Source organism: Oryx dammah, unplaced genomic scaffold (assembly GCF_014754425.2).
Source record: "Oryx dammah isolate SB20612 unplaced genomic scaffold, SCBI_Odam_1.1 HiC_scaffold_10, whole genome shotgun sequence".
Classification (NCBI taxonomy): Eukaryota; Metazoa; Chordata; class Mammalia; order Artiodactyla; family Bovidae; genus Oryx; species Oryx dammah.
The window spans coordinates 51,929,088-51,944,594 of record NW_024070194.1 but is presented as its reverse complement, the minus strand read 5'-3'; the positions used below and the strand labels follow the sequence as shown (position 1 = coordinate 51,944,594).

At 42.8% G+C, this 15,507-nt stretch overlaps 1 protein-coding gene across 1 annotated transcript in view; it reads right to left on the bottom strand.

Annotated features, from left to right (window-relative positions):
* Positions 1–15,507, bottom strand: part of CUBN (cubilin) — a 263,097-nt gene that overhangs the window by 155,521 nt on the left and 92,069 nt on the right. The window contains exon 28 of the mRNA XM_040248967.1: positions 9,492–9,642. Coding sequence (XP_040104901.1) covers positions 9,492–9,642 — 151 coding nt within the window. The remainder of the gene's footprint in view (positions 1–9,491; positions 9,643–15,507) is intronic.

Below are 15,507 nucleotides of genomic sequence, written 5' to 3'. Positions count from 1 at the left end.
AACAGAACTAACGTTTTTAAAAGGTTTTTCTTTTACTTAAATTTTGACCCAAACTGAAGAAGATTTCTTCATCACACTACATAATCAATCACGGGAGTCTATGCTTTTATCCATCTGTCTTTATCAAGAGCTTGCTTACAGATTTACTGAACAAAGGACACATTCTTGAGCACAGATGAAGTTACTTTCGAGGCAGAGTGGGAGAAGTGTTTTACCGCTTTTCTCTGGGACATTCTATTACCGCCCAGCAGGAAATGACACGGGAGAGCAATTCGTCAGCAGCAGAGAGAAAGGTCTCGGCCTGAGATGAGGACTAGACAGTATGATTCACAGCCCAGCCTTACAAGCCTGCCCCAGAATCTCTGCTGACCACAATTTAAAAATCACTTTCCCTGTGAGCACTGCACCTCCAGATTGCTGTGGATGTCTGCATCTCACAGAAGCAGGAGACAGGACGGACTACACGAAATAAAATCTAAGCTCTTGCAATGGCCTTTATCCACTAGGCTCTGACAACCCGATCTGCCTCGGCTTCTGCCTCCCTTCAGCTCAGGATTTTCTGTTATTTGTTCATTATTGCCCTTCTAAGGAGGCTGTTGGATATTTTTGCCAACTGCTCAAAAAATTTAATATCACAGATATACTATATATCTGCTCTGTACTCTGTGTATCTATGCTTTATACATAAAGAATAAGATATTTTCAAGGAGCAATTTTGAATCCCAATAAGCTATTTGGGGTTGGTGTTTGGAACCTGTGCTTTAGATCAGCAGTCCCCAACGTTTTTGGCACCAGGGACTAGTTTTGTGGAAGACAAATTTTCCGCAGACCAGGGTGAAGAGGATGGTCATGGGATGATTCAAGTGCATTACATTTATTATACACTTTATTTCTATTATTATTACCTTAGCTCCACCTCTGATCATCAGGCATTGGATCCCAGAGGTTGGGGACTCCTACTCTACATGAAATATTTGCCTGTTGAAAACCTTTGGCACCGTCAACTCAAGACTCCCTGCTTTTGCTTAGAAATGTCTTTTTCTCCCAGATATTTGACTGATTTCTTGTTTCTTCTTTAAAACTCAGTGCACATATCAAAGCAGCCTGGAGGGCCTCTCAAAGGAGACCTGAGGCCGGCCTAGGTCTCCCCCCAGCCCCCAGGGCATCACAGTTATGGATTCTGCACTCATGTGTCTGTCTGTCTCCCCTACCACCTGACCACCTCCTTAAGGTCAAGGATGCTGTCTCCTTCTGCTCTGTTATGGGCTGAACTGTGTCTCTCCCACTGCCCCCCGAGAATCAACACGCTGAAGCACTAACCCACAGCACCTCAGAATGTGACTGCATTGGACACAGGGCTACTAAAGCGGTGATAAAGGCAGAGTAAGGCTCCCAGAAGGGGCCCTAATCCAGCCTGACTGGCCTCCTTACACAAATAGAAAACTCGGACACAGAGACATCAGTAGGTTCACGTAGACAGGCCATGCAAGGACATGTAGCAGGAAGGAGGAGCCCTTCCCGGGCTTTACACTGAGCTCCTGTCTAACAGCTGGAAATGAAGTGTCCAAAGACACACATGTGCTGATGAACCAGGAGACTTTATTGATGGGGTGCCCGGGCAGAAAGGAGGAGGGTAAGGACACCTAGGAGAACTGCTCTGCCGTGTGCCTCATAGTCTTGGGTTTTGTGGTGATGGGGTTAGTTTCCAGGCTGTCTCTGGCCAATCACTCTGAAGGCTGTCATCTGCAAGTCCAAACATAGAAGCCTCAGGAGAAACCAAACCTGCCAGCACCTGGATCTTGGACTTCAGCCTCCAGAACCGTGAGCAATACATTTCTGTTGTTTAAGCCACCTGAAGTGTGGTATTCTATTATGGCGGCCTGAGCAAACAAATATACTCTCTACATTCTACAAGCACCAAGCCCAGATCCTGGTCATGAGTAAATATACGCCGGTTGGTTGACTGAATGAATGACTGAATGAAACATGTCCCGTTCAGAGGCCTGGAGTAATCACTACCACATGATGCAAAACCACACACTGCCTAGTCTTTGGAGGGAGACCCACGGATCTGCTCACAGAGCCCAGTTTATTGGGTCCCACACTCTCAGGCCAATTGCCCAGCACTTGCCTGTAAGGCCAATGGCCAACAGAATTACAAAAGATAAAACCTTTGTCTTCAAAAGGTGAGCCTCCCAGAAACTCCAGCCCACAAAGTCTAAGTCACAAAAGGAATAAAAATGGCAAATTAGAAGAATTCCCCTGAAAGACCAACAATAACAAAGACTGTTGAAATGACCCCCTGAGGGAAAGAACAGAGGGAAGGTTTACAGGAAACACGGCTGACCTCAAGAAGGCTCTTGGCCAGGACTCTTAAAATGCATTTTTTTAGAAGCACTTTGACACAGTTCCGCATGTCCACAGGTGGTCAAGAAGGCACTGGCTCACATTCAAATAAAGCCAATCTTGCAGGGATCAGGATACGGCTTTCATAAACCCCCAGCCAATTTCTGAAAAACCCTCAAGGCTCGAGAAATCTCATTACTAGCTAAAAAGATGATAAAATGGAAACAGCCCCTATTCAAGAGGCTGATGTCATCCGTCTCTGCAAAGAAAAGGCCAGGCTCTCCTTTGTGAGAGTTCAGGGTGACATCACCTCCCATCCGTGCCCTTCTCCCTTCCTCTGCTGCTCCCAATTGGGGGGGTGGGGCGGTTCTCCCTTGGCAAATGTCACTCTTTCACTCACAAAGCTCCTTGACCTTGTTTGTTTGCCGGATTCCATTGCCAAGTGAAAGAGGGCCCCTGGGAGGGGTGACCAGAGTGGGTGAGGGGGTGTATGCAGCTGGCCTGGGGGGCCCTATTCACACAGCGCTCAGAAAGTTCTATATTTCCTTCAGCAACCCAGACGCAGGCCTCTGAGCCGAATGCAGCCCCCAGACAATGCTGTCAGCGCTGAATACTGTGGACCGTTTAGCCAGGCAGTGCAACTGTGGCCATTTCTTTCTTTGCAGAGTGGGATTCTCTTTGATGGTTTGCAGAAAGGCAAGGCTCACATCTACAGTGCCGCTTTAAAGATGGGCCCACAAAGAAAGCCCGGATTGTGGGCCCATTTTTTTAGAGCAAATAGAAGATTTGTGTGAGCCACACAGAGGCACATTTTGAGAGTGGGTTTATGGATTAGTGGGCCACATGAATGACGTGCATGGGGATTCTCCTCCAGCAGCCATGGTCAGGAAATGATGCCACTGCCGATTCTGATATCGTGATGAAGAGGGTTTTGGAGTTCTCCCTGCATATTTAGGAGAGAGTGAGAGGGGAGAGAGGCCTGAAAGGAGATCTGATTCTAGTGGGAAGAGGCAGTTGCTTTGATCAGGTGAGCGAGAACAGATTCCCAGCCAGTGTCAGCCTGGGTGTCCTGGGCTCTGGCCACTGCATCCTGATTCTGAGATGGAGATTCGAAGGGGCTGTGCTCAACGACACGTGTGGACACACGTGCATATACACACATACACATTCAAGAATATTTCTACTGTACTTTAAAAAATTGAGACGCACTTTTAATTGTATTGTTTGGCTCTTGTACTTGTTTTATATTTATTTCTCTGTATTTTGCATTTTATTTTGGATTTTAATACAAAAATCCATTTGGCCTGTGTGATACTGCTTACATGTGGAATATAAAAAAATACAACACACTAGTGAATATAACAACAACAAAAGAGAAGCAGACTCACAGAGGGACCAAACTCTATCTAGTGTTGCTAGAACTAGAAACAAACTCTAGTGGTTACTGGTGGGGAGGGAGGGAAGGAATAGGGCAATATGGGGGAGGGGAGGGGAAGGTACCAAACTACTGGGTATAAGATGGACTCAAAGATATATTGTACAACATGGGAAATACAGCCAATATTTTGTAATAACTGTAAATGGAAAGTAACCTTCAAAAACTGTATAAATTTTTTTAAGTTACAAGAAAAACAAAGAACTGAAAACTAACATATTATTTCCAGTGAACATGGTTAGATGTGACTCATTTTTTTTTCTTTGTATGTACACGTGATACTTCAAGGTCATAAATGCTTCAATGTCCAGATAATCTCCCCAAAAAAGATGCATAAAAAGAAAATTATCTGACATCAGAAGGGTTTGCAGGAAAGAGAGGGTATGACCCCTATCTGGCCTGAGCCCCTAACAGTGGGGGACCCAAAGCAACTGCTTCACTCTCCAGCTCCCCCAGCATAGTTCCCTGTGAAACTGGACTGCAGCCGCCCTGGCCTGTGGGCCCCTCACCCTCAACCTGCTCCCTCCCACTTCAGGGTCCTTCTTCTACTAGGAACCCTTCCCCTTCTCCTCTTTGCCTGCTTAACTCCTGCTGAGTCTTAGGTTTTAGTTCAAACATCCCACCCTCAAACACTAGCCTCCTGTGCACGTCAAATCGCCTTTTGTGTGCTCCCGGTGCATCATCACACAGCTGATATTATATAGATTTGTGCGTTTATTTGCTAGATGGCTACTTCTGAGAGTAGGACCCAGGCCTGCAGATAGGAGTCACTCAGGGTCCCCAGCCCTAGCACAGTACCTGGCTCCAAACAGTTCCTTAATATCTGTGGAAGGAACAGATGGATGACTAAAAATCAGATCTATGTCTTTAATTTACCAACAGTGGGTGAGAAGTGAGGGAACCTCCTCCATCAGAGACCTCCTTCCTGACCCTGGTTCCTGTTGTCCCCTCTTCTTGGGCTGTCTTGAATTAAGGACCTAGTTCAGAGGCAGAGTATAAACTCAGGGCTGTGTAGCTACTGAATATGAGAGTTAATTTTGCACAGATCTAGATCACTAACAGTTCCCCTTCTAGAGAGTCCTTCCCAAACATAATTTATATCTAGTGGGCAACACAGAGTTTAAAAAAAAATTGTTCAGTTCTGGCCCCATCTGGCAAAATATTGCTCTGTGAAATATTGCTTAACTCTGGTTCCAAGCCTAGCAAGTTTTCAGTGATTGGGAGTAAGTTTTGAAATAATAAACAGGAAAAGAGACCAGACAGAGGGTGTCTTTGACTTTCCCAAATGAAGACAGTTTCCAAATGGGCCTGGAAGAAAAAGCTTTTCCCAACCAGAACCCAAAGCTTTCAGGAGAGGATTCAGCCATGCCTAGTACATTGACTGGAGGAACCCATGACACAGTCATCCAGTGTACCCAAAGTTATCCATTAAATCATCTTCCTTGGTGTGGTCTTAGTGAGGTAGTTATGCAGTGTAGCCAATAATGACCGTGAAGTCACACTCCTTAGTTTGGCCCTGGGCTGGTATGACTATAACAGCCAGGAGGGGAGAGGAAGCAGTCTACTGAAGAGAAGGATACTGCCAGCAAAATAAAGTACTGCTCCTAAAATTGTCCACCCTAGCTGCATGGCAGAATTCCTTAGGAAGATTTTTCATAATTAAGGATAGTCAAGGTCCCACTGCAGATCAATGGAACCCCATCTCTGCATGTTGGAACCCATGCACTGGTACTCAGGAAAACTTCCAGGTAATTCCAGCGCTGCGTATCTTGGGCTGAGGACCATGTCCCTAGTCCCTAAGCCTTGTGATTGGCATTTCTTACTTTCCACTTTCTGTCTCAGTGTTGGAAGGATAAGAGCTGGGCCCCCAGTGAGGAAGAACCTCACTGCTTCAGAGACTGCTTCAGAGATTAAAGAAGAGAAAACTGTCCAAGTGTGGTCTACAGAGATATCCCATCAGCATCACCTAGGAACTTCTCAGAACTGCAGAGTCATGGGCCTTACCTCAGTGCGTACATCAGAATCTGCTTCTTAGCAAGATCTCCAGTATTGCATATCCACAAGGAAGTTTGAGAAACTGTTCTGGAAAATACCCCTTGCCCTTGAAAATCTGGGTCACATTCCAAGATTTTCCTATTTCTTCTAGGTCTTTCCACACTGTCTCTAGCTCCCTTTGAGTCAGGCATTTAAGTCACCCTATTTCTGAATCACAGAATACTAAAGATGGGCTGTATTACAAAGATGAATCAATTCAGGCCCTTCATTTAATAGATCAAAAAAATTGACATTCCAAGGTTAAATCTTGATGAAGAGGACAATGCAGAACTTTCACAACTTTAATTATCACAGTTCATGTGCTTGGGAATTTATAATCTATATTTCAATTATACTGTGGCTTACCATCAAATATTTTTAAATACTGACCTGTGTGTGTTTGTGTGTTAGTCACTCAGTCATGTCTGACTCTTTGCAATCCCATGGACTGTAACCCACCAGGCTCCTCTCTCCATGGAATTCTCCAGGCAAGAATAGTGGAGTGGGTTGGCATTCCCTTCTGCAGGAGATCTTCCTGACCCAGGGGTCGAACCTGGGACTCCTGCATTGCAGGTGAATTCTTTATCACCTGAACCACTAGGGAAGCCCCAAAACTCCCATACTTGTCTCAATCTCCAGCTCACAATAACAGAACACCTTACACTCTTGAGTATATAATAGGGATCTTCAGTTGTGTGTGAAGTGGTTTGGACCTAATATAAGCAGAAGATATTAAGAAGAGGTGGCCAGAATACACAGAAGAACTATAAAAACTATATAAAAAAGATCTTCATGACCCAGATAACCACAATGGTGTCATCACTCACCTAGAGCCAGACATCCTAGAATGGAAAGTCAAGTGGGCCTTCGAAAGCATCGCTACAAACAAAGCTAGTGGAGGTGATGGAATTCCAGTTGACCTATTTCAAATCCTAAAAGTTGATGCTGTTAAAATGCTGCACTTGATATTCCAACAAATTTGGAAAACTCAGCAGTGGCCACAGGACTGGAAAAAGTCAGTTTTCATTCCAATCCCAAAGAAAGGCAATGTCAAAGAATGCTCAAACTACCGCATAATTGCACTCATCTCACACACTAGCAAAGTAATACTCAAAATTCTCCAAGCAAGGCTTCAACAGTACGTGAACCATGAACTTCCAGATGCTCAAGTTGGATTTAGAAAAGGCATAGGAACCAGAGATCAAATTGCCAACATCTGCTGGGTGATCGAAAAAGCAAGAGAGTTCCAGAAAAACATTTACTTCTGCTTTATGGACTATGCCAAAGCCTTTGCCTGTGTGGATCACAACAAACTGTGGAAAATTCTTAAAGAGATGGGATACCAGACCACCTTAACTGCCTCCTGAGAAATCTGTATAGGTCAAGAAGCAATAGTTAGAACCAGATGTGGAACAATGGACTGGTTCCAAATTGGGACAGGAGTATGTCAAGGCTTATATTGTCACCTTGCTTATTTAACTTACTCCCTACTGGTGGCTCAGACTATATAGTGTCTGCCTGCAATGCAGGAGACCTGGGTTCGATCCCTGGGTCAAGAAGATCCCCTGGAGAAGGAAATGGCAATCCACTCCAGTACTCTTGCCTGGAAAATCCCATGGACAGAGGAGCCTGGTAGGCGATAGTCCATGGGGTCCCAAAGGGTTGGACATGACTGAGTGACTTCACTTTCTTTCTTTCTTTCTTTCTTTAACTTATATTCAGAGTACATCATGCAAAATGCTGGGCTGGATGAAGCACAAGCTGGAATCAAGACTGCCAGGAGAACTATCAGTAACCTCAAATATGCAGATGACACTATCCTTATGGCAGAAGGTGAAGAACTAAAGAGCCTCTTGATGAAAGTGAAGAGGAGAGTGAAATATTGGCTTAAAACTCAGCATTCAAAAAACTAAGATCATGGCACCCAGTCTCATCACCTCATGGCAAATAGATGGGGAAACAATGGAAACAGTGACAGACTTTATTTTCTTAGACTCCAAAATCACTGTAGATGGTGTCTGCAGCCATGAAGTCTGCTCCTTGGAAGAAAAGCTATGACCAACCTAGACATCATATTAAAAAGCAGAGACATTACTTTGCCAACAAAGGTTCATCTAGTCAAAGCTCTGGTTTTTGCAGTAGTCATGTATGGATGTGAAAGTTGTACTCTAAAGAAAGCTGAGCACCAAAGAATTAATGCTTTTGAACTGTGGTTTTGGAGAAGACTCAAGAGTCCCTTGGACTGCAAGAAGATCCAACCAGTCAATCCTAAAGGAAATCAGTCCTGAATATTCATTGGAAGGACTGATGCTGAAACTTAAACTCCAATACTTTGACCACATGATACTAAGAACCGACATACTATAAAAGACCCTGTTGCTTGGAAAGATTGAAGGCAGAAGGAGAAGGGGATGACAGAGGATGAGATGGTTGGGTGGTATCACCGACTTAATGGACATGAGTTTGAGCAAGCTCTGAGAGTTGGTGATGGACAGGGAAGCTTGGCATGCTGCAGTCCACGGGGTCACAGAGTCAGACACAAATGAGCGACTGAACTGAACTGAACTGAGTGTTGTGGAGCATGTAATTAATGCTCCATGATGTTAAAAACCCTCAATACACCTCTGGGTGCTCTCACTCTGGGCTTGCCCTGTTTATGACAGGGGGACCACAGCTTAGGATGTCTGTGTGTGATCCCAAGTATAACATGGCCACTCCACTTCTGTCTCAGATTGACTGAATCATAGGAGGGAGCCCTCTGCCCTTGGCTGAGAACTGCTCATGAAATATTCACATGGACTACATTTTCAGGTCTGGGTCACTCTAGGACAGTGATTCTCCAATGTACTCACCAGGGACAGTAGTTAAGACACAGACTATTGGGTTTCCCTCATAGTCTGTTATTTGGCATTTCCGGGATGGGGCCCAAGAGTCTGCCCTCCTTACAGATTCTACAAGACACTGCCTTGGGGGACCGTTCTGAGAAGCACTGCCCTGGGGCCCTCTCCCTCTTCACTGGGTCACATGGGGTTAGTCTAGAAGTTTCAGAACTTGTGTCTCAAACAAATTTGCTTCTTCACAGGAGTAATGATGCCTGCCAGCTTGCAGATCCGCCAGCTTGCAGGAGGCTCTCAGGTGCCCCCGTCGAGTGCATGGCCTGCCCGTGGCTTAGTGCATCAGTGGCTCAGGCTTTCTGCTCAGTCCCCTCACAGCCCAATCCTCCCCCTCACCCTCCTTCTCTCTCTGACTTACTCCTTCCTTTCTTTCCCTGTCACTCCTTCTCTGGTCAATGTCAAGGTGAGTCTTAAATCTCATTCTGTTGAGCTCTCCCGAGAGACTCCATCGCACCCTGTGGTCTGCTTGCCACAACCAGCTTCAGGTCTTCACCCCTTGAAACTTCCTGATGCTCCCTCCTTCTCGTAAGTGACTTACTGCTGCACCTCCTAAAGTGGATACCCAAATCCTGTCTACTTGGACTTCACTTGCTACCTGAACCCTAAGAGGACTCCATTCTCCTAGAGCCATCAATGTCTGAGTAAACTTTCTAAAGCCTGGCACCATTAGTGTTCCTCTTTTGGTGGATGGAATTGTTTTCAAACGTGGAATTGAAAAGAGAATGATTCTTGGTCAAAGAGCAACTACCAAATATGACTGAGATCAGCAGGGGGCAGCTTACCTTGGATGAACCACTGCATCTGAAATCCTTTCTCGTGGTGACCGACTCCATCTGTATAAAACAGCACATGAAACTTGGAGCCTGTGGTGCTCCCTGAAGGTGGAAGGTCTGTTCCACAGAAGCGCCCCATCCGCTGTGGGCCATCATAGAGCTGAAATCAGAGAGAAAACACCAGCATGAAGAGCAAGGTCCACGCATGCAGCTAAAGCTGTTTCTTGGTTCAAAAGTTAAGGGTAAATCTACTGAGGTGGGCTGAGTCCAGGAATTAAAAATAGATAATTATATGCAGAGAGAGGTCCCTCCAAGGTATAATCCAGGCACAGAAGACGGAAATGCTGACCTGGATGAGATGGGTTCACATGATGGATTCATATGAATAACAGTATTACAACTGTAAGTTTTAAAAATAAATACTAATAAACAATCAGACAGTTTAGAAAGCTCTGAAAGGAAAATACAAAAATTAACCCCACTGAAAGCAAATCATTGTTAATATTTTGTTCATACCAGAAGCTTCTCTTACCATTTTTTTCATTTGTTTGTATATATACATGTACATCTATGTGCAAGGAAATGTGTGAATATGTGTATATCAATTTGGGCTACACATTTAACTGTGTTCCCCATTTTTCACTAAGGTTGTCACTAAGTAGGCTATGTAACCATTTTTAAGAGTGGCATAACATACTGCAATATGCTGTATTTACATTACAATTCTGCTGTGTTCACTAGTTAGTTAGTGCTCCTTGCTCAGTCATGTCCAGCTCTTTGCAACCCCATGGACTTCAGCCTACCAGGCTCCTCTGCCTGTGGGATTTCCCCGGCAAGAATACCGGAGTGGGTTGCCATTTTCTTCTCCAATTGTTCACTTAAGATATTTCCAATTTGAGGGCAGATAAATATAAATCTTTGTTTGATAGTTTAAAGTTCTTTTAGGAAGCATTCCTCTAAAGGGAGTGAATCAAAAGAATAGAATCTTCCATGGCTCTAGATATGTATTATTAAATTTCTTACCAGAAATTTTACACAAATTTATTCTCCCACCAGAAGTTTATGGAAATATTTCTTGCAGTGCAACTTTGGCAGTTTTGACTAAAATTATTATTAAAACTGGGGCTAATAGTGCAAATCTGTTTTCTGTTTGTAGTTGTCTGAATTTGTTACTTTGGGATTGGAACTTTTTTCATGTTTCTTGTGCATTTCTTTTTCTTCTTTTGGAACTTTTCTGCTGAGGTCTTTGCCCATTTTCCCACTGAGGTATTTATATACCCTGTTGTATACACTTTATCTGCTTAATTCCATTAGATACATCTCCAAACTAAAAAAAAAAAAAATCTTTCTGCCGTCTCTCTTTCTTCAATAAGAAAAAATAATGATAATGCAGAAAGATTTGCTTCCTTAAGACTCAGAACATTGTATTTTCTTTTCATTCCCTAGTGTCCACATTAAACACTTTGTTCCACTTACCCTTGGGATGTGCTGCCTATTATAATAAAATGGAAAATGTCTGATCACGGGCTTCCTTTATTCTTCCCTTGGAGAGTACACACATGTGCATGTATATGTGAGTGTATGTGTATATGTTTGTATGTAAATGTATCATTGGGATTCAACAAATTCCAAACTGATAAAATTATTTTTATTAGCTGAAATGTTATGATAGAAAATACCTTTTGAAACATATTGACCTGAGCATAGAAAACTTCATAATCAAATTCTACAAATCCCCTCTATAGAGCCTTCCATAATCCCTGTAGACAGTCATAAATGAGCTTTCCTTTGAAATCCCTAAGTTTTTCACTTGTGCTTCTTTGTGGAAATGGTCACATTCTGGTGACAGAGATGTGTGCCTTTCTTCCCCACTGATTTCAAGTTTCCTTAGATCCCAGACCACCTTTCAAATCCCCTCAAAGCCCAGTATAGGGCTTTGTCCAGGGTAGATTCCCGATATAGCTTCAGTGAAGAATTGCAACCACTTCCCCTACAACTGCACTCACTCACTCACTCCCCTTAGGTACTAAACCTAAGTATTTTATACAAACGATAAAGATGGGGTTATTTTACAGTCTTAGCCCTTCATCTTCCTTTTAATTTTTTAAATACTGCTCCTTTGAATATGTGTATTTACGATCAAGCTTCTAAGGTTGTAGACGATTGACAGAAATCACAAAGAGGGGGTAGAAATGAGAGAAAGAATAAAAAGAAGAGGAAACAAAAACAGCCCTCACCTCCCATCTGGACCCTACCATCCACTGCAGGAGGTGGAGGTAGGGGAGGAGTCTGTGTTGCAATCTGTTTACTCCTAAACTACTGCTTCACTGTAGGGTATTTATTTCATCCACAGAGTTCTTTTATTAAACCTAGTGTATGAATTCCAATTCAAAACTAATTAATACAAAAATAAACATACTGTTTCAAAGCTGAGGCATAATAAGCCAGAAAACACTCCACTCTGCCCCACTCCAAAAGGCTCATTTTGGACTTTGGGTTTTAGTGCAGGGACCAAAACTTTAATTACTTCTTCTTTATCCAGCAAAACGAGGTAAGATTTCTCTAGGACCACAGTCGCCCTGAACTTCATGGATCTTCTGAAATACTAGATAGTGACATTGTTAGGAACCATATTTGAGATTCTTCAAGGTCAGAATCAGTGTAGGGTTTTTGCCTCCCAGCTCGGCAAGGTTAAGAAATGTGACATTTTCACATGACTTGAAGGGGATTTTTTTTTCTTCCTTCCGGATGGGATTACTCCATTGAAGGAGAGCCCCTGAATCCCAGTGGCTCTTAAATAACACATTGTGAATGGAATAGGGGGGTGGGGGCAAAGGGAGGGGGTTTGAGAGGAACAGTGATGAATAACAATTAGTTTCTTTTTGCCTTTGGAGGGGAGAGACTGATACATCAAAATAAGCATCAAATAGACATTGATGGAAATGCTTAAATATAATGTCAAATAAATTAATTAGTGTAGAACAAAATCTCTAGAAAAAAAATCCCATATCCAATTTTACGTCTTTCTAAGGTTTACACTTAATTAAATCAGGGACTTTTTATTTACCCTCACACAGATGGCTAACGTCACCTCAACAATTCATTCCCGCGTAAATTTACCACACAAAAAGGAACAGTCATTTCTCAAAGTACACAAATACCGGTTACCATGGAAACCAGTTGGTGCCTGCTGCTCCTGATTTTGTTTTCAGAGCAGAATCTTAACCACAGGACATTCCAGCTGTGACTCATTGGGGCTATTGGCCAGCACGCGGCTCGGTCCCGAGAAGGGTACCAGCTCCCCTACTTTTAGAAAGCTTCAAGATTTACTCCTTCTGAACAGTATTTGAGGTTGGACTTGCATCCATAGAAAGAAAAATCATAGAAATTAAGAAGTGAAAGATTGACATTCTTACTTTGAATATGAAGATCAAATCTGTACTACTGTGTTTAAAGGTTTGGATTGGGTTTTTTTTTAATACTTAAAATGTTGCTCATGTTTTCAAGTTGCCATTTAATGTATCTTCACATGGATCCCTGTATGTACAAAAACCTCTTGTGTAGAATCTTATCAGGTGTTCTCTTGAGAAGATTCATTTAGGATTTTTGTGTTTTAGATCTTCCACCCTCCACACCACCCTGAAATATCTCAACCACTCTTAAGACACTCAAAGAGGAAGGAAATCTCTTGCCTAAGCCACATTTACCAACTTCTATCTACTTCCTTTGTGTGGGTTTGATAATTTGGTGCTTGCATGACTGATGAGACCATTAGAGATTTCAGACTATGGTTGCAACATAAAATGATCTGTGGACTCCAAAATAGTATAGACCCATGCGTACAAATGGAAGACAGAAAACCAAAGACTCACCACTGACAGAGTGACATTTTTGTAAGATAAAGGTTTCTGTAGGTACTTTATGAATCAGTGGAACTCAAGTCTGGAGGAATGTCAGCTAGTGTCACCTGCTCCCTCGGTGTGAATCAACCTTATGAACTGCAAGATGCTCAGAACAGAAATGTAGTTTTCAAGCACTGCTTGGTTGCTAAATTCTTTGATGATTTTGAAAATTTGTGATCCTAATGAATGAAATTATAACTGACTCCTATCTCAGCTTGGGACGTATAGACAGACTTCTATTCTAAACTCATTTTAGAACAACAGCGAATAACACCTAAAACTCAGCCCTTTCTATTAAAGAAGTGAAGTGAAGTGTTAGTTGCTCAGTCATGTTCGACTCTTTATGACCCCATGGACTGTAGCCGGTCAGGCTGCTCTGTCTATGGGATTCTCCAGGCAAGAATACTGGAGTGGGTAGCCATTCCCTTCTTCAGGGCATCTTCCCAACCCAGGGATCAAACCCAGGTCTCCTGCATTGCAGGCAGATTCTTTACCACTGCACCACCATGGAAGCCCCTCTATTATAGATTGGCAGCTAATTCATACTTTTCTAAGTACTGTTTTTATTTACTTGAAATTTTTCTGGAAGAAAATAATGTTTATAGTGGAGGATTAATTTTAAGAATAATTAAATATAACTCATATAAAGAAATTAAATCAAGAGCTTTTGGGGAAGATATCGTTAAAATATGCAAACATTTCTGGAAAAAAATTTGGTCCATTTCCTATTACAAATTTTTAAAAACTCCAAAAGAACTTTATCCTTTAGAGTTTATTTATTTATTTATTTTAGTTTTTTTTTTTTTTTTTTAATTTTTTACTTTACAATTCTGTATTGGTTTTGGCATAGATTGACATGAATCCACCACAGTATCCTTTAGAGTTTAGCATGTAGTTAAAATAATTCATCTGCTGTGAGGGAGAATTCTAGGTATAGTATAGAGTTCCTAATATTTTTAGAGAAGAAAACTTCTGATCAATGTAAAGAAGATAGTTAAATTTCTGAAAATTACACTCAATGAGTCCATAGAGTGGCTTTTGAAAGTCAAAGTCACTAGTAGAAGATTATATTTCAGTTGAGAGCAGGGCAGTGATTGTACTGTAGGAACACATTAGAGTACACAACAAAGGACAGAAATGGTATGGACCTAGCAGAAGCAGAAGGTATTAAGAAGAGGTGGTCAGAATACACAGGGAAGCCTGGCGTGTTGCAGTCCATGGAGTTGCAAAGTCGGACATGACTGAGAGACTGAACTGAACTGAATATGGCCAGTGTTGGGCTCTAGATTCAAAGTCCAGTCTAGCTCTTAAAATTCACTTAGAACATAAACTTGTGAAAATTACTTAACCTCCATAAGCTAAGAGTTCTTTGCAAACTTAGCCTCTTAATGGTACTTGTCTCATAGGGCTGTTGTGGTTAGCATACAAAAAAAAAAAAACCATATAATAGGTTGGGTGTGAGTCCTGGCATATGGACTCAAACGTTATTCTAAGTCTTGGTCAGTGGCAAAGGGAACCAACATTGCTTCTAAAGAAACTCTACCGGAAATAACTTTGACAGAAAATAATATGATGGCTAAAAAGAACTCGAACTGGCTCTTGTGAAATATTTCTCAGAAATCATCCCTGGCAGACCAGACAGGGAAGCAAGAAATCAACAAATCACTTGGGAGGAGATGGAAGGCCATGGCCAGCAGGGTGTTGCTATGACAACCTGGTTTTGTGTGGAGACTGAGGCCATCCCTGCCATGTGGGGTGCAGAGCTCAGCGCAGATCATACAGTGGGGGAATCTGACAGCGTGGAGTGTGTGGGCGGAGGAAGGTGGTGGGTCATCACAGGTCTGGTGGTGAAGAGGACATTGGGCAATCTGTCAAGGCTGCCCTGGTGACAGATTAGGGAGCAACCACTGGAGAGCAAAAGACATGTGTTTTCCCTGTTGCAGCCTCCACCCCACTTTCTGACTGGCCAGCCTGCAGCTCCGGCTTCTGGGCCACGGGAGCTCCTGAGAGGACCAGGAACCGACGAATTCTTGGAGCACCTCTTCAGATCCCCTCCCCCAAATCAACTGTACCAGGAACATGGGAGCTGCTTTGTTAGAACAGTTACTGAGAACACTGTTGCC